Here is a 24950-nt window from a genome sequence, read left to right as displayed (position 1 = left end):
CAAACTTAACATCCATTGAGTCGGTGATACCATCCAACCATCTCACCCTCTGTCATCCCCTTCTCCTGCCTTCAGTCTTTCCCAGCATCAGGGTCTTTTCTAATGAGTCAGCTCTTTGTGTCAGGTGGCCAAAGTATTGGAACTTCAGCTTTACCATCAGTCCTTCCAATAAATATTCAGGATTGATTTCCTTTAGGATTGACTGCTTTGATCTCCTTGCAGTCCTATAGACTCCTATAGAGTCTACACTCCTATAGAGTCTTCTCCAACACCACAGTTCAAAAGCATCAATTCTTTGGCACTCAGCTTTCTTTATGGTCCAACTCTCACATCCATACATGACTACTGGAAAAACTGTAGCTTTACTAGACGGACCTTTGTTGGCAAAGTAATATCTCTGCTTTTTAATATGCTGTCTAGGTTGGTCATAGCTTTTCTTCCAAGGAGCAAGCATCTTTTAATTTCATGGATGCAGTCACCATCTGCAGTGATTTTGGAGCCCGAGAAAATAAAGTCTGTTACTGTTTCCATTGTTTCCCCATCTATTTGCCATGAAGTGATAGGACCGGATGCCATGATCATTTCTTGAATGTTGAGTTTTAAGCCAACTTTTTCACTCTCCTCTTTCACTTTCATCAACAGGCTCTTTAGTTCCTTTTCACTTTCTTCTATAAGGGTGGTGTCATCTGCATATCTGAGGTTATTGATATTTATCCCGACAATTTTGATTCCAGCTTGTGCTTTATCCAGCCTGGCATTTCGCATAATGTTAGACAACAACTCTGCATAGAAGTTAAATAAACAGGGTGACAATATTCAGCCTTGATGTACTCCTTTCCCAATTTGGAACCAGTCTGTTGTTCCTTCTCTGGTTCTAACTGTTGCATCTTGACCTGCATACAGGTTTCTCAAGAGGCAGGTAAGATGGTCTGGTATTCCCATCTCTTGAAGAATTTTCCAGTTTGTTGTGATCCATATAATCAAAGGCTTTAGTGTGGTCAGTGAAGCAGAAGTAGATGTTTTTCTGGAATTCTCTTGCTTTTTCTCTGATTTAACGGATGTTGGCAATTGATCTCTGGTTCCTCTGTCTTTTCTAATTTCAGCTTGAACATCTGGAAGTTCTTGGTTCAGGTACTGTTGAAGCATAGCTTGGAGAATTTTGAGCATTAATTACTTTGCTAGCATATGAAATGAGTGAAAGCTATCTTAGGCTCGCTTTGTGTTTTCTCTGCCCATGTTTAGAATTTACCTTTTCTCCAAGAAGCCCAGATTTCTTTTAGTATATAGAATAGTATTTAGATACCAAAGTTTAGGCTATGAAGGTGCTTATTGCACCTGGTTTGTGGTATAGAAATAAATGGGAGTCATGTATTTCTTGGCCCTTTCTTTGTGGTTTAGAGCTAGGAATTTTTTTAGAATCATGAGTTCATACTGATATTTTCAGTTAAAATTTAAAATTGGAAAGATTTTATTAAACTTCTTTGGTTTTATATTTATATCTTTTATTTTATATTGAGATTTTTAGTTCCTATAATATTATCATGATATTTTATTTGCTTTATTCTACATATGTATTAAATAGTTTCAAAATTAAAATGCAAATATTATTAATAATACTACAGAGTGACATTTAAGATTTCTTGGAATATTTCTAGGATATATCTCTTCAAGGGTTTCTGCTTCTGATAATAAGGGACTAGCTTATATCCTCTTTTAGATAACAATTACTAATCTAATCTAGGGTAAAAATATTTAAAATACCTATTTGATAGAACTGGAAAATGCCCCAAAGCATATAAGAACTAGAGAGGAATAGACTCTTCAAAGAATGGGACTAGAGTTAGTGACATTTACATTTTACAGCTCTTGCTAAAGGGCTGTACAACTAAGATTCAAGCAGAGAGCCTCAGCCTCACTGGCTTGAGCTGGGATGTCAGGGAGTTCTCAAATTTGCATATGAATAGCCATCCAAATCCTTGGCCAAACCTAAATAGACAAGTGGAACAGAAACTCCAAGGAACTTGGCAAGAAACAACAGCTAGAAGGCCAAAAAAAAAAAAATTCAGCTGTTGTTCATCACAGGGAAGCAATGCTAATTGTTAGAAAATAGAAGTGATTATATTAATATCAGACAAAATAGATGGCATAAGAAATGTTAAGAGAGACGATTCATAATGATTAAAAAGTACAGTTCATCAAAACAATCCTAGATATGTTTGTAACTAATATTAGAGTTACAGAATAGTTCATGTAAAACTGACAACCAACTGAAGAAATAAGCAAATCTACAATCGTAGTTCGAGATTTCAGCCTTCCCTTCTGTAGTTGATGAAACAATGAGCTAGAAAATTAGTAAATATATAGAAGACTTGAATAATACTATTAGCCAACTTTACCTAATAGACATTTATAGAACACTCCACCCCACAGGAGTAGAATATACTGTTATGTTCTTTTAAAGTAGACAAGGAGAAATTCCCCGGTAGTCTAGGGGTTAAGAATTTGTGCTTTCATTGCTGAGGGCCTGGGTTCAGTCCCTCGTCAGGGAACTCAGCTCCCACAACCCATGAGGCCTAGCCAAAAAAAAATAATATAAATAAATAAAGTAGAAAAATAAATAAAGTAGATATAGACTGTTTAGCAAGACCATAGACTATACCACAAACCCATGTCACTGAATTTGAAAGGATGTCATGCACAGTATGTTCTGTTACCCATCAGAATAAAATTAGAAAGCAGTAACAGAAAGATATCCCAGATATTTGGGGATTAAATTATTTAAGTACAGTAATTTGTTGCTGCCTTTAGAAAAAAAAAATCCAGCTTAATGGCAAAAACAACAATGATTTTATTATCCTTCATCATCTGGGTGTTGTCTATGTAGTTCTTCTGCAGGTTTTGCCCATGATTACTCAAAGAGCTGCACACAGCTAGAGGACTAGGTCTTTTTTTCCATATGGCCCTCCATCCTCAAATAGGCTAAACCGGTCTTCCTCACATAGTGAAGGCATATACCAAGAAATCAAGTCCTAGTAACACTCTTATCAAGCCGCTGCTTTTATCAGATTTGTATATGTTCCATTGGCCAAAAAAATAATCATATGGACAAGGAAAGAATCAATGTGGGAGGGGATGCCTGGAGACTCCCGTGTTTCATTGGGCATAACCTTTTACCACAATTGATATGACCTTGGTTAAATTATTTTTTTCGCACCTATTCAGTAGAGTTTATGATATCCATTCTCAGGCTTGTTGTATAAATTAAATGAAATAGTATAATCATACAGTACCTAGTATATATGATAAAAGTTGTTTGGGGGTGTAGGGAGGTTTAAGATACCAAAAGTAATTGAGTGGCAAATGGTATTATCTACCATTATTCATTTCCTACTGTATGCACTGACCTAAATAGTAGGGTTACAAATAGGCACAGTTCTTATCTTAGAGAAATGATATTTTGAATATGTTTAATTAAGCCCAGATTAGGTTTACAGATTTTGTAACTGTCGAAAAATTTCATAAACTCAACCATGGTATGACATTTGGATACACATATGTTCAGTTTTACATTAAAGTTGGTTAATTGACAGTGTTAATATACCAAGATTATATATCTTAAAAGATCTGACTTTTTAAAACATCATTTTAAAAAGCTGTATCTTTTTACAAGTTTTAAAAATGATTTGGTCAAGCAGTATCTGGAATGCCATCAAGTTTCAGAGAGCTATGCTCTGCAGAATTTTAATCAATTGGCAGATCATCAAAATATACTTGAAAACACTGGAAAGTTCTGCTTTTAGATAGTTGTTAAAATATAAACAGTTGGAACTCTGAAGGAAGGCTAGCATAGTTTATTCTGGAACTGCGATCTAAGTTTGCAAATACCATGTTCTTTAATTGTTTCGCAAAGTACTGACAAAAATAAATCTTATGAAAACTAGATTACTAAGATTTGAGAAAATAGAATATGCTCATCTCTCTCACTCATGTGTATGTGTGTGTGTGTGTGTGTGTGTGTGTGTGTGTACATGTGTCTTTTTCTCCCTCTCTTTCTTTGTATTTTCTTTGCTTCTCCGCTTTAGCAGTTAAGTGACCTACATTTATAATTTCCAAAAAGAGGTTTGTTAGTTTACTCATTTTTAAAAAACATTTCATTGCCTGTATTAGTTTAAAATACATACTAGAATGATGCTGAGACTACTGAATATCCACATGCAAAAGAATGAAGCTCGACCCTGACCTCACACCGTACACAAAAATAAACTCAACTCAGAATGATCAAATACCCAAATGAAACAGTTAAAGCTATAAAACCGTTATAAGAAACATGGGAATTAATCTTTGTGACCGTGGATTAATTAATTAATTAATATGACACCAAAAACCCAAGCTACAAAAGAAAATAAATAAATAAATTGGACTAATCAAAATTTTAACTTTTATGCTTCACTGTTAAGTAAAAGACAACCCACAGAATGGGGGAAAATATTTACAAATCGTTGCAGATGGTGACTGCAGCCATGAAATTAAAAGATGCTTGCTTCTTAGAAGAAAAACTATGACACACCTAGATAGCATATTAAAAAGCAGGGGGAAAAAAAGCAGAGAGACATTACTTGGCTGACAAAGTTCCGTCTGGTCAAAGCTGTGGTTTTTCCAGTAATCATGTATGGACATGAGAGCTGGACCATAGAGAAAGCTGAGCGCCAAAGAGTTAAGGCTTTTGAACTGTGGTGTTGGAGAAGACTCTGGAGTGTCCCTTGGACTGCAAGGAGATCAAACCAGTCCATCCTAAAGGAAATCAGTCCTGAGTATTCATCGGAAGGACTGATGTTGAAGCTGAAGCTCCAGTACTTTGGTCACTTGATGCGAGGAATTGACTCATTGGAAAAGACCCTGATGCTGGGAAAGATTGAAGGCAGGAGAAGGGGATGACAGAGGATGAGATGGTTGGATGGCATCACTGACTCAATGGACATGAGTTTGAGCAAACTCCAGAAGTTGGTGATGGACAGGGAGGCCTGGTGTGCTGCAGTCCGTGGGGTCGCAGAGAGCTGGACACGCTGACCGATTGAACTGACCTGATTAGATATCAGATATCTAATAAGGGACTCTTTATCTAAAATACATCAAAAGGCTTACAATAAAAAGACAAAGGCAAAGAAAAAAAAGACAAAGGCACAATAAAAACTGTAAAAAGACAACCCAGTTTAAAATGGACAAAAGTTCTGAATAGACATTTCTCCAAAGAAGATATACAGATGATTAACAAGCACATGAAAAGATGCTTGACATCGTTAGTCATCAGGGAACAAATCAAAACCAGAGTGAAATGCGACTTCACACCCACTAGGACGGCTAGAATCAAAGCTGGCAAACATTAGCAAGTGTTGCCAGGATGTGAAGAAATGGTAACCGTCACACCCTGCTGGTGTGATTGTTAAATGAGGTAGCGGCTTTGAAAAACAATTTCCCCAAATGGTCAAACATACCATTTCTGTATGACTAAGTCCAGTCCTAGGTATAGATCCACAAGAAATGAAAAAATATGTCTAAAGGAAAACTTGTACACTGATGTATAAGTTGTATACAAATGTTTATAGCAACATTTTCATATTAGCTGAAAAGTTGAAACAACCCATCAACTGACAAATGGATAAACAAAATGTGTTATATCCATGCACTATCCATGAAAGGGCATGAAATACTAATACATGTTAGAACACAGATGGACTTTAGAAACATTATGCGAAGTAAGAGAAGCCAGACAGAAAATATTGTATGGTTCTATTTATATTAAATGTTCAGAACAGGCAAATCTAAAACCTAGGTTGAGAAGATCCTGTGAAGATGGGAAAGGCAACCCACTCCAGTATTCTGGCCTGGAGAACTCTGTGAACTGTGCAATCTATGGGGTCACAAAGAGTCAGACACAACTAAATAACTTTCACTTTCTTTCATAGAGAAAGACAGTAGATTAGTGGTTCCAGAAGCTACAGAGAATAAGGGATACGGGAGCAATAGCTAAAGGACATGGCAGGGGTCGGGGGAGGTTTGAAGGTGATTAAAGTGTTCTAAAATTGTGTTGACAGTGCTATATTTAAAATGGATGACCAACAAGGGTCTACTGTATAGCACTAGCACAGGGAACTCTGCTCAATATTATGTAACAACCTAAATGGGATAGCAATTTGAAAAAGAATAGATACATGTATATGTATAGCTGAATCACTTTGCTATATACCTGAAGCTGTCACATTGTTAAATAACTATACTCCAATTTAAAATAAAAAGTTAAAAAATAAGTAAAAGTTGTGATAATTGCATGTATCTGTGAATATGCTGTAAGTCAAGTGTATTATGTAATTTAAATGAGTAAATTATATGTGCACTTTATCTCAATAAAGTTGTTACCAAGAAAAAAATTATTAGAAGAAACAGATTTTTGCAAGTCTATTTACCAAGTAGTGTGCCACAAGCCATAATTTTTAATTACTTTATATTAAGGTCTATGTGATATCTAAAACCACTGAATTGTGTACTTTAAAGTGACTAATGTGGTTAATCTTATGTAATATGAATTTTTTTTTGTTTATTTTTTTGGCAGCTCCATGTGGCATATAGAATCTTAGTTTCCCAACCAGGGATCAAACTTGTGCCCCCTGCAGTGGAAGGGGGGACTCTTAACTGCTGGAGTGCCAGGGAAGTCCCTTTATCTCACTGTGCAAATCTTAGGAATACAAAATAAATTTAGCAATGAGAGCTCAGTGAAAGAAGTCAGAGTTCAGATCCTTTTTGATACCAACTCCCTCAGCAGAGAGTCCAGAGAGTGATCAAAATTGTATACTAGAAGGGCTCAGTGAGCACACTTGTTTGTCCAAGAGTCCCACAGAAGGCCGTCAAGTGAAGGTCCTCAAAATTATCTCAATGGAGCCTTCAGATGTTGAGGAAGACAACACCACTCTTAATATGAAGAACAGTGAGGCTGAGTTTACTACTTGCTAAAGCAAAAAAGAGTGATATTTACAAAATATACTCTCTCTGACAAAGTAGAACTGATGCAAAGGGTTTTGAGAAGTGAGGGTTTCAGGGACTGGCAGATTTTCAAAACTGGGAATGTACTACAGACTTGCTCACTTAACTGGTGTGTAGAGATAGGACTTCCCTAGAAATCCGTAGGGAAGGAGGTCTGTTCTTCCCTAGACGGTAAAGAATTCGCCTGCAATGCAGAAGACCTGGGTTTGATCCCTGGGTTGGGAAGATCCCCTGGAGGAGGGCATGGCAGCCCACTCCAGTATTCTTGCCTGGAAAATCCCCATAAACAGAGGAGCCTGGCGGACTACAGTCCATGGGGTCTCAGAGTCGGGCACAACTGAGTGACTAAGCCCTAGCATAGAGAGTGGTGCCCTGTGGGAAGCAGGAGTGGAAGCTTGAGTGCTGATGCTTACTGGAGTGGGGCTGTGGTTGCCTGGCCGCCTTGCAGAAGCAAGGGGCTGTCATTGATTGACTGACTTAGAGGCATCGCTATTGGGCAAAGCAGTTACTGTTTGATTGGGACAGGTTTGAACTAATTCTATGATTACTTGCTTATGGCTTGGAACAAGAGCCAAAGAACGGGCAGTGTTTCCTCTTCTTGAATTTGGAGCATAGAAACTTCTTTTATTCTGAACATCTCCTGCTTCTGATAGCTGCATTAGAATCTAATTTAAAATCTTTACTCAGTAGGCAGTCAGGAATCATGGGTATTTTTAAGCAGAGAAGTGACTGATGAGATCATTCATAGACTTGTAAAAGGTGGATTATAGAGGAGAAGAGAAAGTCCAGGAAATGGGTTAGAAGGCTGTTGAAAATGCTAAACTTTAGAATGTTCTGAGGCGTAGCTTACTAACAGGAGAGGAAAGCAGACTTTATGTTGCATTAACATCTTCCTTTTCCTACCCTCTTACCTCTCTCTCTCATCAAGTGAAAAATTAACATCTATGCCAAGGAAGAATTGCTAGTGAATATCAAGATTGTCCTAATTACTCAATCAGGAATAACTTAAAAGCAATTAATTTGATGAAAGAATGCTTTGCTTTCTGACCATTTTCTTGGTTTTCTTAGATAATTAAGTTGAAAGCTGAAGCCCGACTGGACCTACTAAAGCAGATTGGTGTTTCTGTCGACACATGGCTAAAGAGTGCAATGAACCAAGTGATGGAAGAACTGGAAAATGAACGATGGGCCCGCCTTCCTGCAGTGACTAATAATGGAGCCTTACACTCGGTACAGTTTCTCTTGAATATGATGGGCTAACTTCACTAAAGGATGTTCTTCTATGACTGTGTAACCAAACTTGATAATAGCCAAAATTTCAAAGAAAAAGTAATGGATTTTCTAATGGTTTGGGGTTTTTTCCTTTAGTCTATCACTAATTGAGTTAAACTTAGTGCAGGAAAGAAAGAAAGAAGAAAAAAAAATAGTACTTTTTAAAAATGTGCGTTATATAGTGATAAAATATTATCACTAGTAGGTTTATCATTATCCCATTCATAAAAGTAGGTATATTTCTTATTCAGAGGTAGCAGGATAAAAATTTTAGTCTAATCTTTCCAAAGTTTTCAGAGGTCTTCTTCAGTGTAAATGAAAATAAACATCCGGAGCGTAGTAAACAGTGTTGAAGAAGGGAAAGGAACACAGTCTGTGACTTAGTCTGTTCAGTTCACAGGGACTGTCACACTCTGCTCACAGTTTCTTTCTTTTATCAGGGAGACAGTGCTACAGGTATAGGTTTATGAGTAAGGCCAGAACTCACACTTAAGTTTTCTTACTTCAGATTCAGAGTGTTCTCCACTCTGATGTCATCCAGTTCAACCGTGGTTTTTCATCCTGGAAATCTGAGTATCAGAAAAGTTCAGTGATTTGCCTGATAATACATAGGTGGATATATAATGCCTTGCTGGTCAAACTATTTTTTGCTGCTCTCCCCCTACCCATTATTCTCTCTCATCCAGTTTATTTCCATATGGCATTTATTACAATCTGTATTTGTCTTCTTGTTTTATTTTACTTATCATCTGTCTTCTTCCCTGAAATGTAATTTCCATGCCTACCTGTTCACTGTTCTGCACAGCAAAGTGTCTGGCACGTATCAGTATTCAGTAAATGTCTGTTGAGGGACAAAGTGAATGAATCAACAGATAAATGGAATAGTGTGTTTCTCATTCAGACTCTTTGCAACCCCCTAGACTGTAGCCTGCCAGGTTTCTCTGTCTATGGAACTTTGCAAGCAACAATATTGGAGTGGGTTGCCATTTCTTACTCCAGGGCATCTTCCCAACTCAGGGATCAAACCTATGTCTCTTGTGTCTCCTGCATTGGCAGGTGGATTCCTTACCTCCGCACCACCTGGGAAGCCCAGGTGGCATAGTAGCAAACTAATTCTCTAATCTCCTGACTTTCCACCATATCCATAGTGCCTCTTCAATATTTGTGCCCTTCAGATAAAAGGAATCGAGCTAGAGAAAGTGGCCATAGTTCAAGAACATTCTTGGAAGTTTTGTCAGTTTTTTCACATGGCATTCTGACTTTCTAATGAGAATAGACTTGTGCATTTAAAAAAGATTGTGAGTGCATGTGCAGTCTAAGGAAAAGCAGTCTACTGAAGGTTTATTTTTATTTCACTATTAATGGTAATCCAGCTGGGGAAAATAAGTACATATCACCTATTTGACTTTGGGGTTAGAAGAACTACCCTGTTTCCAATACAACAAATTTGCTCTATTGCATGGAACGTCTCTTCCCATTGCATCTTTTAAAAGCCACAACTTCCATCTAATTCACGTTATTCTGTTTAACAAAATTCTTACGATGATAGCAAATTCCAGATACATTCTTGCTTTCGGCTTCTTCAACAGTACTTACTATTGGCAACCTATCAACCCCATGATTTTCCTCAGACTAGCATCTTTTCTAACTCTATCAACTGGGCAGGCACTTTTCCCTGTGTGCCCACTTGCTGGGCAAATTGGAGATGAACAGGACTTGGTGTTTTTCCTCAAAAAGCTTACAAACTGGTAGAGCAAGCAGACATCTATGAATCCTAATGCTACATGGAAGTGTATGACTGAACTATTGTATAGCAAACTTGAAATTGATTAACTCCTAACTCCTCAGCACATATTGGAAAAAGTCTCTGGATTTCAGAAATTCTAAGATACCCTCCAGCTCCAAAATCTCATGGTTTTGTAAAATTGTATCAGAAAAACTTAACATACTTCATTTTATTGCATTTCACTTTATTGCACTCCCCAACAGTTGCATTGTTTAATGAATTAAAGGTTTCCTTTTTCATTTTACATTTGTTATGGTGATCTGTGATCAGCGATCTGTGATGTTACTACTGTAACATTCTGGAGCACCACAAATCCCACCTGTTAATTGATAAATGTTTGTGTGTTCTGACTGCTTCCTTGACTAGCCATTCCTCTGTCTCTCTTCATCTCTTCTGGCCTCCCTATTCCCAGAGATGCAACCGTATTGAAATTAGGCTGATTAACAATCTATAGAGTGGTCAGGTGAAAGGGAGAGTTGCACATCTCTCAGTCTGAATCAAAAGCTAGAAATGATTAAGCTTAATGAGAAAGGCCCATCGAAAGCCAACATAGGCCAAAAGCTAGACCTCTTGAGCCAAACGTTTGGCCGTCTCATGGATACAAATGAAAAGTTCTTAAGGGAAATGAAAAGTACTGCTCCAGTAAATATGTGAATGATAAGAAAGAAAAAAAGCTTTATTGCTGGTTGCAAGGAGGTTTTAGTGGTCTGGATAGATGATCAAACCAGCCACAACATTCCATTAAGCCAAAGCTAGCAGAGGTTGGTTCATGAAGTTTAAGGAAAGAAACTGTCTTTGTAACATTGTAGTGCAAGGTGAAGCAACAGTGCTGATGTGGAAGCTATAGCAGGTTATCCAAAAGATCTAGCTCAGATCATTAATGAAGGTAGTCACACTGAAAAATAGATTTTCAATGTAGACAAAATAGCTTTGCCATGGGAAAAGATGTCATCTAGGACTTAGAGAGAAGGCAATGCCTGGCTTCAAAGCTTCAAAGCACAGGCTGACTGTTTTGTTAGGGGCTAAGGAAGCTGGTGACTTTAGGTTGAAGCCAGTGCTTATTTACCATTCTGAAAATTCTAGGGACTTTAAGAATTATGCTAAATCTACTTTGCTATGCTCTGTAAATGGAACAAAACCTGGATGACAGTGTATCACTTTACAACATGACTTTATGGATATTTTACACCCTACTAAACTAAACTACATCTTAGTTTAAGATCTACTACACAGTCTTCCCTGGTGGCTCAGGGGTAAAGAACCTGCCCTGCCAGTGCAGGAGACAGGGGTTTGATCCTTAGCTCGGGAAGATGCCACACGCCACAAAGCAACTAAGCCCATGAGCCACAGCTGCTGAGCCCATGTGCTGCTGTTACTGAAGCCGGCGCCCTGGAGCCTGTGCTCTGCAATGAGAGAAGCCACCGCAATGCAAAGCCCTCCCACTGCAGCTGGAGAGCAGCCACTGCTTGCCACAACTAGAGAAAAGCCCATGCAGCAACGAAGACCCAGCACAGCCAAAAAACATAAATAAATTTAAAAAAAATTTTTTAAAGATCTACTACTCAGAAAAAAAGATTCCTTTGCTAATATTACTGTTCATTGGCAATGCACTTGGTCACCCAAGAGCTCTGATGGAGATGTACAATGAGATTCATGTTGTGTTCATGCCTGCTAATACAATATCCCTTTGGGTAGCCCATGGATCAAGGAGTAATTTTGATGTTCAAGTCTAATGACTTAAAATATACATCTTGTAAATCTGTAGATGCCTTAGATAGTGATTCTTCTGATGACTCTAGACAGAGTAAGTTGAAAACCTTTTGCAAAGGATTCACCATTCTAGATGCCACTTAGAATACTCATGATTCATGGGAAGAGGTCAAAATATCAATATAAACAGGACTTTGGAAGAAGTTGATTCCAACCCTTGTGGATGACTTTGAGGGATTCAAGAATTCAAGGGAGGAAGTAATGCTAGAGTAGCAGTAATAGCAAAAGATCTAGAATTAGAAGTGGAGCCTCAAGGTGTGACTGACTGCTGCAATCACGTAATAAAAGTTTAATGGATTAAGAGTTACTTCTTATGTATGAGCAAAGAAAGTGGTCTCTTCAGATGGAATCTACTCCTGGTGAAGATGTTGTGATGATTGCTGATGTAACAACAAAAGGTTTAGACTATTACATGAACTTAGTTGATAAATCAGGGTTTAAGAGGATCGCCTCCAGTTTTGAAAGAAGTTTTACTGTGGGTAAAATGCTATCAAATAGCTTTGCACGCTACCGAGAAATAGTTCATGAGAGGAAGAGTCAATCAATGCCACAAACTTCAGTGTTGTCCCATTTTAAGAAATTGACATGGACACCCCAGCTTTCAGCAGCCACCACCTTAATCAGTCAGCATCCATCAACATCGAAGCAAGACCTTTTTACCAGCAAAAAGATTGTGACTCACTGAAGACTCAAATGATAGCATTTTTTGGCTATAAAGTATTTAATTAAGGTATATAAATTTTTTAGACATATAGTATCGCATGCTTAATAACTACACTATAAACATAGATTTATGTGCACAGAGATTAAACCAGTCAATCCTAAAGGAAATCAGTCCTGAATATTCATTGGAAGGACTGATGCTGAAGCTGAAGCTCCAATACTTTGGCCACCTGATGCACAGAACTGACTCATTGGAAAAGACCCTGATGCTGGGAAAGATTGAAGGCAGGAGGAGAAGTAGACAACAGAGGATGAGTTGGTTGGATGGCATCACCGACTGGATGGACATGAGTTTGAGCGAGCTCCATGAGTTAATGATGGACAGGGAAGCCTGATGTTCTGCTGTCCATGGGGTCACAAAAAGTCAGACATGACTAAGCGACTGAACTGAACTGACTTTATTGTGGTGGTCTGAAACCAAACCCACAATATCTCCAAAGGTATGCTTATTATACCAGCTAGAAAAATGGGAGAGAAGGAAATGTCCTCATGAAGGAAACGTCATTTGGGATTGGCTTTAAAGAAATTTAACAAGAGATAAAGGAAGGCATCTGAGTATGAAGGAAGGAAATGAAGGAGATGTCCCTGGTATAGTGTCTGGCAGTGAGTAGTACAGACTGGTTGTAAGTGTTGAATAAATTGGGTATTTTTGACAACTGTCCCAAAACATCAGCTCATCTAGAGACATGTCATATCCTCTGTGAAAGGAGCATTTTGCAATCCCATTCCACTCTTTCTTCCCTCTAGTCACTCTTACAGAACCTTTGTTTTCTCAGTTTCAGCTGAGGGGTGTATTTTGTGGATGCTCTACTAACAGTATAAATAAGGGAAAGATGTAAGCATAAAATAGTTTAATGAAGTCCCAATATTTATTTAACCTGATTTTAAATGACAGCCCTGAAATAACTTGGAGGAATTTGTAGCTCTTCACACTGACAGCTAGCTGGAGAGGAACAGAGAGTAGAAATACACATTCGGGGGCCAAATTATTTCTTCCATTACAGATGCCAGCAAAAGCATTAATCATCAGGTTTAGAATTCCCTTTCGTCTGGAAAACATAGTTAATAGTACTATTAGACATTACTAGTGTAAAGTGCCTTATGGAGATAAATATTTTTTAAACATATATTGTTTATCTTATAGAATAAGGGACTATACTTTCTTGAGTATTAACACTTTGCCTTCTGTATTATGCTGTGGTACAGAATATAGGAATAGGAAGGGAAAAAATCACAATATAGCAATATTTTTTAATGGAGAGCATTCTACTGGTATAATTATTCAGTTGATGGTTAATCAGAGCCTGCATACAGTCTCCTATGATTGGATTGCTGCCAGTGACCCAGTCACACCTTCTGTCACTTATCCCTTCTTATTTTCTTGCCTTCTCTTACTCAGAAACCCATACCCAGTTTAAAACCTAATTTTGAAATTATATTAATTGTAGAATAGAAAGATTATATAACTTCGATAACAAAAAATTAGGAAGTATGGCAGAGAAGAAAATTTAAAAAGCTCCATCCTTATAACAACACTGTTAGCAACTTAGTTGAATTCCTTCCTCTTTCTACTGTTCCTTTTTTGAACACCTTTATCATAATAAGGTTAATTTTGGATATTTTGATCTAACATTCCATACTGATGGATGACCTTCATAATCCTTTTCATATCTGTGTAATATCCCATCAGGAATGCGTTCACTTAACTCTTTATGTTTAGTATTTGACTTGCCTCCACATAGTCTAAATAACACTCTTTAAAACATTTTTACACATTTTTTTTCATACTGGGGATTTTTTTTCTGTAAGTTAGGATCTTAGAATTACTGAGTCAGAGATTCTTAGTTTGAGGTTGGTTTATTTTTGTTCTTTCTGTCTGTTCTTTTTTCCCCTCTAGATTTTCAGACTGTAGCTGACAGTGTTTACATGACTTCCTTGTTTTCAGCCACTTCCCCCAACTACTATGCCAAGGCATCCTGACAATCTACTCTGTTGGGAAGCATCCCTAAGTATATGAGCATTTCACAGAGTTGCATAGAAATAAATTCTAGGTCTATTCATTATGAAGATCATGCTCAGTATGTGTTTGAAAGGCAAGAGTAAAGATTTTAAACCTTTAGGATGCTGGTTTGCTTCCCATCTGCCTCAGTAATGCCTTATAGTCCTTGCATCCAGTGGGCTTTGTTTTTATAACACAGAAACCTGTTTGTTGGCTTGAGCTAAATTCCAAAGAAACAAACCATGGATTTTCATGATGAGATAAATGTAAACTGTAGAAAATAATGGAATACACCTACAAAAATCTTCAGTTGCTTTTTTATTTACAGTATTTTCAGATGGGCATTCACCTTTTTACTGGACTAAACTCCATACTCAAAATGTCCACACTTTTAATGAAACTGACATTTCAGGCTCGCAGTAGGATCAGTTTAATTCAATTCAGTAAGCATGTACTGAGCCTTCACTGCTCATGAGACCCTTTGCCAGGGGCTGGAAATTACCTAGCTGCATATAACGACTGTTGGGTTGGTGTCCACAGATCAAGAGAACCAGTGTCACTTACTGACAGCCAAGGCCAAAGATGGGCATTGAAAAGCTAGAGCATTTCACTTCTAAGAGAAGTATCTCTAGCCGTGTTATGTTCTTTGACTTTCTCCATAGCCATAACAAGTGAAGTGCTTGACACAGGTCCTTACGCATGATACATGTTCAAAAATATTAATCTGAACTTAAGCAGTTTATTCCAGTTCTACCAACTAAGCTTAAAATACTACCAAAAAGAGGGTATTCACTTTGGTAAATCATCTGTTCTGTACCAGGTACCATGTCAGGTACATTCATTTGTTATTTTAATTAATGATCACAACCATCCTGAATGTATTTACAGATGAGAAGTTAGACTTAGAAGAATTAAGTATCTTGCCCAGCAGCACGCAGCTAGTAAGTGGAGAGAGCTAGGATTAGAACCCAAATATGTCTGCCTCTAAAGCCCTGCTTTTTTTTCTCACTCCTTGGATGACTCTTTATTCCTCTAACCTTTTTCGTGATTCACTTCAATTGCTGTATTTTTTTTTTTTCATTTCCTGTTTCAAGCATCTGGTGAATCATCATTGACTGCCCTATTTTGATGTAATTAATGGTCTTATAGCATCTTCAAGTACTGTGCAACCAGTTGTTATTAAAATTTCCAAGCTTTATTATTCTTAACAGTTTTACTGAAGTATAATTGAAATACAATAGATTACAAATATTTAAAAAAATACACTTTGCTTTGTTTGAACTCTTCCATACAGCATGATTATTTTGAGTAGCATCCATGTTGTTACATGTCAGTCTTTTAATTGCTGAGTCATATTCTGTTGTATGAATATACCACAAAATTTGTTTATCCATTCACCCTGATGATGGGCATTTGAGTTGTTTGGGGCTCTTTCAAGTAAAACTGCCAAGTGTGTATGTTTTAGCTGAATCATATAGTGGCTATATGTTTAACATTTTAACTAACTCTCAGGCTATTTTCCAAAGTGGTTGTACCGTTTTACATTCCTATCAATGGAATACTAATGTTCCAGTTGTTCCACTACCTTGCCAATAGCTAGTATGGTCAATCTTTTTAATTTTAGATGTTTTAATAGGTGTGCAGTAGTGTATCATTATAGTTTAAATTTGCGTTTCACTAATAATGTTGAGCATCTTTTCACATGCTTATTTTCCACATGTGTATCTTCTTCAGTGAACTATCCATTCAGATCTTTCAAGCATATTTCATTAGGTTGTTTGTTCTCTCTTTATTATATTTTGAGAGTTCTTTTTATCTGGATACAAATCTTTTATCAGATAGATGATTTATATAATTTTCTCCCAGTCTGTGGCTTGTCTTTTCATTTTCTTAACAGTATCTTTCAAAGAGCAGAAATTTTTTGGTTGAAGCCCAACTCACTTTTTTTTCTCTTTCATGGACCCTGCTGATATAACTAGGAAACCTTTGTCCAACCCAAAGTCATAAAGATTTTCTTGTATGTTTTATAATTTTAGGTTTTACATTTAAGTTTGTGATTGTGCGAGTTAAGAAGATTGAGTACAATTCTTTTTTCTTGTTGTTGAAAGGACTGTCATTTCTCTACTGAAATGCCTTTACATCTTTGTCAAAAATCAACTAAGCAGATATGTATGGGTCTATATTTGGACCTCCTATTCTGTTTCATTGATCTATTTGCCTAGCTTGAGGACAGTGCTGCTATGTCTTAATTATTGTAACTTTTAAGTCCAGAAATCAGGTAAAATCTTCCACCTTTCTTCCTTTTCAAAATTGTTTTGGATATTCTCATTCCTTTGCTTTTCCATATGAACTTTAAAATCGGGTTTTCTACCAGAAAAACCTACCAGAATTTTTTCATTAGTATTACAGCAAATTTGTAGATGAGCTTGAAGATATTTGATATCATAACAATATGGAGTCTTTCAATTGTCTTTCATTTCTCTAAGCAGTGTTTGATAGTTTTCAGTGTGTGGATGTTGCACATCTTTTGTCAGACTTAGCTCTAGTTCATAGTTTTTGATGCTGTGCTAATAGTTTTTTATTCCAACTTCTGATTATTCATTACTAACATATAGAAATACAATTGATTTTTGTATATCGATTTTGTATCCTACAACATTGCTAAACTCATTCATTAGTTATTGTATTTCTTATGTAGATTTTCTATATAGATAATCATGTAACCTATATACAAAAACTGTTTCACTTCTTCCTTTCCAGTTCAAAATGCCTTTTATTTCCTTCTTTGCTTACTTCCCCCCCTTATTGTAACAGCTCCAGTGTCCAGTACACTGCTTGAATAGAAGTGGTGAGAACCAACGTGATGTTCTTGCATTGTTCCCAAACTTAAGGAGAAAGCATAGTCTTTCACCATTAAGTATGATGTTCACGGTAGGACTTTTTGTAGATGCCGTTTCCCATGTCAAGGAAGTTTCCTCCATTTTTGTTTAGTTTACTGATAAGAATGGATGTTGAAGTGAAGTGTTAGTTGCTCAATCATGTCTGACTCCTTACAACCCCACAGGCTGTAGCCCGCTAGGCTTCTCTGTCCATGGGATTCTCCAGGCAAGAATGCTGAAGTGAATTGCCATTCCCTTCTCCAGAGGACCTTCCTGACTCAGGGATCGAACCCCAGTCTCCTATATTGCAGGCAGATTCTTGATAGTTTGAGCTACAGGGAAGTCCTAAATATTAAATGATTTTTCTTATTAGTTAATACGGTGAAGTACACTGATGATTTTTCACATATTAAACCAACTTTGCATTCCTGATGAACTATTATCCTTTTTTTATATTGATTATAATTGATTTGTTAAAATTTTGATTAGTGTTTTATATGTCTGATTATGGTGGATTCTTTATTAGTCTATATTTTCTTAAACTGTTTTTGTCTGATTTTGGAATAATGCTTGTCTGATAAAATAATTTGAATCCCTTTCTCTTCAATTTTCTGGACACTTGTATAGAATTTTTTTCTTCCTTAGATGTTTAGTAGAATTCACCAGAACGTAGACCTGGAGGGGAGTTTTGTGGGAGTTTTTTATTAAGCAACAAACTCAATTTCTTTAACAGAGATAGGGTTCTTCAACTTAGGCTTCTTGAATGGACTTTGATCATCTGTGTCTTTCAAAGAATTTGTTGGTTTCATGTAAGTTGCCACATTTATTGGCATAAAGTCATTCATAATATTTTTTATTATTTGATTGTCTGGAGGATCTGTAGTTATATCACTTCTCCTACTCCTTGATGTTGGTTATTTGTTTCTCCTTTTTTTTCCCCTTGATCATCCTACTAGAGGTTTATGAATTTGATGTATCGTCACAAAAAAACAAAACAGCTTTCGATTTCATTGACTTTTTTCCCTGTTTTCCTGTTTTTTTATTTTATTGATTTCTGTTTTTTATTATTTCCTTTTTCTAATTAATTTGGACTTGATTTGCTGTTTCCTAATATTTTTAACGTGGAAGCTGAGGTCACTGATGTGAGACTTTACTTCTTTTTCAGTATAGGCATGTCATACTAAACATTTCCCACTGCTAAGTGACTTCAGTTGTGTCTGACTCTGTGCAACCCCATCCCTGGGATTCTCCAGGCAAGAACACTGGAGTGGGTTGCCATTTCCTTCTCCAGTGCATAAAAGTGAAAAGTGAAAGTGAAGTCGCTCAGTCATGTCTGACTCTTCACGACCCCATGGACTGCAGCCTACCAGGTTCCTCTGTCATGGGATTTTCCAGGCAAGAGTACTGGAGCGGGGTGCCATTGCCTTCTCTGACATTTCCCACTACATGTTGCTTAAGCACCACCACACAAACTCAGATACATTGTGTTATTATTTCCATTCAGTTTTTTTTTCATTTATTTTTATTAGTTGGAGGCTAATTACTTTACAATATTGTAGTGGGTTTTGTCATACATTGATTCCATTCAATTTTAAATATTTTCTAATTGGTCTTTTAATTTCTTCTTTGTTTTATGGGTTGTTTAGAAGTGTTATTGAGTTTCCAAATATTTGGGAATTTTACAGATAACTTTCTGTTAATGACATAATTTATTTCCATTGTGGTCAGATAACATACTTGAATCATTTTTAATTTATCAAGACTTGTTTTATGGCCCATTATATGGTATATCTCAATAAATATTCCATGTGTACTTGAAAAGAATATATAATCTGCTGTTGTTAGGTGTTATCTTCTATAAATGTTAATTAAGTTGGTTTGCAGTGTTGTTCAAGTCTTCTGCATCCTTACTGATTTTCTAATTTCTCTACCTGATGCCCTATGCCTTGTGAGGTTTTCTGCTCTGTTAAGGAGGGAACAGGAAATATTCCCAGGCCTGTGTGAATGCTGAGGATGGTTCCCTCTAATCCTTCGAGGGATTCTATCAGTGGCTTCGGGTAGTTCTTGATGTATATGTGCTGATCAGTACTTAGCTGAAGACTTAAGGAGGACCCTCTGTAGATTTCCAGAGTTCTCTCTATGCATTTCTCTTTTCTTCATTACTCTACTGTGGAAACCCTAGCCACTTAGGCCTTCCTAAAGTCCCAGTTTCGTGTCTTTAATTCCATTAGATCACCAGCCTCTTCCTGGGTTCCCTTCTGCTGTATCTCATCTTGGAAACTTTTTTCAGATAGTAGGTTGGGGAAATTGTTTGTTTCCCACAAGGATCACTGTTCACATAATGTCCAGTGTCTTGAAAACTGTTCTTTTGTAAATTTTGAACAGTTTTTTAGCTGTTTCTGGAAGGTTTAAACCTGGTCCCTGATACTCCATCTTGCCTGGAAACAGAAATCCATTTGGCTGATATTTTCAACATCATCTCTTGTAATATACCTGTGTTGTGTTTGGAATGATGTTCACTGTGATCACTTTTCTGTCTAGATGGAATTCAGAGGTTCTGCTAACCACTTACAAGGAGCTGTCTTCCTCTAAGCTGGATATCACCAGATTTTTTTTTTTATCTATCTTCTCCTTTCCTCATAAAAACAACAATTATGTATTAAGTGTCTCCTTTGTACCAAGCATATATTAAGGGTTTAAGTGTTGCCTCACTTAATCCTCATGATAACTTTGTTAAGAAGTAATTTTCTTCATTAAAGAGATGAGGTAATTGAAGTTGAGAAGTCAAATAATTTGCCCAAGGTCATTTAGCATGTAAATGGCATAGTCGGCATTCAAACCCAAGTCTGTCATATCCATAAAGCTGATGAAGCCCTTCAGAGGTAATTTGCTGAGTATGAGGTCAGCTACCAAAATCAACTCAGAAAGGTTCTTCTTATCTGCCATTGCAATAAGAGTAAGCATTTTACAACATCTCAGAAAGGAAAATTATTAGTACCACTGGAAAGAATAGTTTTGATTAAAATTCTGTCAGATGACAGGAAGGAAAAGGGATAAGTGAGCAGTTAAGAAACAGGAAGAATGTGCTTTTAGAAATGCTAGGTCAAGAAAACATTGCAACAGTTAAAAAAAAAAAACAAAAAAACATTGCAACAGTTACAGAAGGTGGAAGAGGAAAAAGGAAGAAGCTGTCCTGAGATGACATACTTTGGAAAACTGCAAGAGCGATGCAAAAATATGTAGCAGTGACCCCTGCTGCCGCCACTGCAACCTTCCATTCCCTTCTGTGAGAATCAAAAAATGAATTCAAAATAAAGAAGAAAAAAAGAATGTTTAGTATCAGATAACATTGCCCAGATGGAACATTTTGAATTGATTCCTAGTGTCAAAACACAGTACATATTAACATTCCTTACACTGTATTTTTGGAAACTTGCTCTACCCACATTGGCTTTAATTTTTTTTATAGATATATGGGTGTTTTGTTTTGCTTTTTGTAATGCCCACAGTTGTCTGTAACCTTTTCTAGAATATAAAGGCATCTTCCAAGTGTATGTAAATATGTTTGTTAGTTTGGGGGCTTCCCAGGTGGCGCTTAGTTATAAAGAACCTGCCTGCCAATGCAGGAGAGTAAGAGGGTTCGATCCCTGGGTCAGAAGATACCCTGGAGAAGGGCATGGTAACCCACTCCAGTATTCTTGCCTGGAGAATCCCATGGACAGAAATCTGCTCTGACCTTCTTCTCAAGTCACTCTCTCCATACTCACAGAGCCATCTGTGCACTTAGCATTTGAGTATGCTGACTTCCTACTCTAGGTTGTGAACTCCTGCAAAGCAGACTGTGTCCTTCATTTCATATCTCAGAGCCTAGCTTAGTGTTCAGCATTTAGTAGATGTTTGATATTTTAATTAATTGTTCTACCATAAGGCCCAATTCTGACTATCCATTCCTTATATCCTTACTGTGTAAACCTTAGTGCCTTTGTGTGTTTGAATATTGGGGAAAGTAGCCAGATAAGTGTTTGTATGTAGCTAGAAACCAAGAAACCTTTGAGCTTATTTTGTTTCTTCTTTACTGGATTTTTAATTTAAAAAGTAAAACATACTTTTTGTTTATAGTTCAGAGACATATAGAACAAGCCAATCTCCTCTATTCTCCAGTCTTAGTCCTTCTGACTCTGCCTACCTCTGTCAGATGTTTATGCTCATTTAAGTGTTATTCACATTTTAATGTAATAGATAATACTCTAGATAAATACATTTTTACACTTAATACCATTTTAATTAATATGTGCCTTTTAGCTATGGCTAGTAATATACATTGAAACTGGATTTATTTCCCTTGTGCTACATTTCAAAAGAAACTGTGCCCTTTTCTGTGGCAAAATATACATAACATAAACTTCATCATTTAAACCTTTTTATATATATATTTTTTAAACCTTTTTAAAATACAAAGTTCAGTGGCATTAAGTGCATTCACATTTTTTTGTGCAACCATAACCATCATCTATCTCCAGAACTCTTTTCATCTTGCAAAAAGTGAAACTCTATACCAATTAAACAGTAGCTCCCCATTCTCCCAGCCCCCAAATCCCTGACAACCAGCATTCTACTTTCTGTCTCTATAAATTTGACTACTCTAGGTAGTTCATTAAGTAGACTCATGCAGTATTTATCTTCTTTGTGACTGGCTTATTTCTTTTAATATTAATGCCCTTAGGGTTCACCCATATTGTAGCGTGTGTCAGAATGGCCTTCCTTTTTAAAGCTAAGTAATATTCTGCTGTCATATACCAGTTTGTTCTTCCACCCATCTCAGTGGATGCTTGGGTTGCTTCCACCTTGTGGCTATTGTGAATAATGCTGCTATCAACATTGGTATACAAATATCTATTCACATCCCTGCTTTCAAACTCTTTTGGTAAAAATAATTGAAAGAATAGAATAGAAATTAAAATTGAAGAGCATTGGGAGTACAGAAGTGAAATTGCTGGGTTATATGGTAATTCTATGTTAACTTTTTAAGGAACCATCATAGCGTTTTTCCAAAGCAGCTACACCATTTTACATTCCTATCAGCAGAGCACACATGCTCTAATTTATCCACATCTATTTTTTAAAGTAATTTTATTTATTTATTGTTTTTGGCTGTGCTGGGTCTTCATTGTTGTGCAGGCTTTTTTTCTCTCAAGGATATACCAGTTTATGTTTAAACCAGCCATGGATGAAAACCTGTTTCTCTACATCGTTGGTAGCATTTCGAAATCTTTTTAATGTTTGCTAATATGATCAGTTTAAAATGGTAAGCAGCGTTCATTCGTTAGTATTTAACTGACTCTTGGCTTTAAAAAGAAAAAAAAGATCCCAGTCCTTTCATAACATGAAAAATGCAAGTGAGAACAAAACAGATACTTTCCTATGTGCAGTTGAATGAGTAAATTAACATTTTGAAACAATCCGGTTGTTTGCTGCTTTCATGCATCTTCTTGAAGTAACTAAGTAAGCTAGCCAGTGGCCTCTGATTTTTCCTAGCTTAATGCAGATACTGAAAGAGAAGAAGGAGAAGAGTTTGAGGACAACATGGATGTTTTTGATGACAGCAGTTCCAGCCCTTCTGGTACCTTAAGAAATTACCCACTCACCTGCAAAGTTGTTTATTCCTATAAGGTTTGTATTTCTCTAACACATTTCTCATGTTAAATGTGACAGCTCTGAAGATACAAGTAACGGCATCTGCCCAGCCTCTTGTGCTGCACTCACCATACTGTTGGAGGTGCATTCTTATCAGAGGCAACGTAACATCACGGGAAAGGGTCTAGGCTCTGATGGCAGACGGCCTCGGTTAAAATCTTGTCTCTGCCAGTTACAAGCTACATAGCCACGCTAGTCCCTTGGTCACTGTGAGCCTCAGTTTTCTTATCTATATTATGGGGATAATACTATAGGGCTAATGTGGAGACTAAATGAGATAACACTTGTATTTCAAAGCATTTAGCACAGTGCCTGGCATCTAGCAAATTTTCTGTAAATAGAACTCCTCTCCTTATCAGTTGCCTGCTTGGCACAAGGCTCTCCATTAGGATAGTTCTCAAAATTGGTATTAAAGTAAAATTGCTTGAAAAAACAGTTTTGTTAAACTTTGCCTATCCTAATATTAATATAATTACCTCTTGTTTCCAGGCTAAGCAGGGACCTGGATAAATAGATTTTTCTTTAAACTTCCAAACCTGATTTGGTATAATAGTTTTTAATGTCTCTCACCCGTGCCCTGCTTTCACATTACCATTTTACTCAAAGTAGATCGAGTTTCTTTTCCCAGTTCCTCTCTTTTCCTCACTCTCTTCATCAGTCAGTAGCCAGTCCTGTTGAGTCCACCTCCAAGATATATCTGGAATCCATTCACATTTCACATCTTGGTCCAGGCCATTACTTTGATTAATGTAAAAAAAAGTAATAATTGGTAGCCCTTCTTCATACTTGTCTACCAAGTATCCACTTTCCACCCTACAGCCAAACTTATCTTTAACACATATAGAAGATTATTCTATTCCCTTGCCTAAAACTCTTTTTAAGCTTTCAATCACACAAAGAAAAACCTAGGCTCTGTAATGTCCAGACGATCTGGCCCCTGCCAGTCATCTTAGCTTCATGTCAGACCAACCCACTGAACCTACTCACTACACGTTAGCAACTCTGGCTGCCTTTCAGTCTTCAAAAGCACTGTGCTCCTTCCTGACTTGACAACTTTGCACTTGCTTTCCCTTACCTAGAACTATCTTTTCCCAATTCTTGGTTGGCTGCCCAGTGCTCTCCATATAGGCTCAACTCAAATAGTGCCTCCTCAGGTTTCTCCTGACCATCTAAATACATAACCATCTTTCCAGTCACTACTCTATCCCATTGCCCCTCTGTCCTCATTTATTAATTGACACTATATAGAACCTATCACCAAACAAACTTAATTTTGTTTGTTTTCACATTTCTTTATCTAACTCTGCACTAAAGGCCCCTGAAGGCAGAAACTTTGTGTGCCTTGCATATATGTCTTCAGCACCTAGGACAGTGCCTGGCACATAGTTGGTCCTCAGGAAATAATCGTGGAACGAATAAATGAGTGATGTGAGGAAAGCATGAACAAATGAATCCCTTTCATTTTAATGAATTCCTTTCATGTTAATGCCATGCTTGAGGAACAACAGAGGAAGTATGTGGAGAGAATCTTAAGCATACATGGAATAGTCTCACTCCCACCAACACCATGCCTGGAGAGTGAAAAACTGACATTATTTACTCCTCAATATCAGTGATTACCAGACTTCTTTTCATTTAACATCCTTTTATTATATATTTAATAATACTTCTTTTCTAAAAGAGTTGGGATTTGTCTTCCCAATGTAAACTGTTTTGATAATCTTCTGAAAATTTGAAGTCATCTTTAAAACACTTGTACTGTGTTTTTAAAATATTATACAACTAGGTTGGG

At 36.9% G+C, this 24950-nt stretch overlaps 1 protein-coding gene across 3 annotated transcripts in view; it reads left to right on the top strand.

Annotated features, from left to right (window-relative positions):
- The window catches only part of FCHSD2 (FCH and double SH3 domains 2), a 259190-nt gene that overhangs the window by 223109 nt on the left and 11131 nt on the right, over positions 1-24950 (top strand). For all 3 annotated transcript variants that reach the window (XM_061149638.1, XM_061149628.1, XM_061149647.1), the window contains exons 13-14: positions 8104-8265; positions 23000-23134. In XM_061149638.1, the coding sequence (XP_061005621.1) occupies positions 8104-8265; positions 23000-23134 (297 nt within the window). The remainder of the gene's footprint in view (positions 1-8103; positions 8266-22999; positions 23135-24950) is intronic.

This window comes from Dama dama, chromosome 1 (assembly GCF_033118175.1).
Source record: "Dama dama isolate Ldn47 chromosome 1, ASM3311817v1, whole genome shotgun sequence".
NCBI classification, from domain to species: Eukaryota; Metazoa; Chordata; class Mammalia; order Artiodactyla; family Cervidae; genus Dama; species Dama dama.
This window is presented reverse-complemented; position numbering and strand designations above follow the sequence as displayed.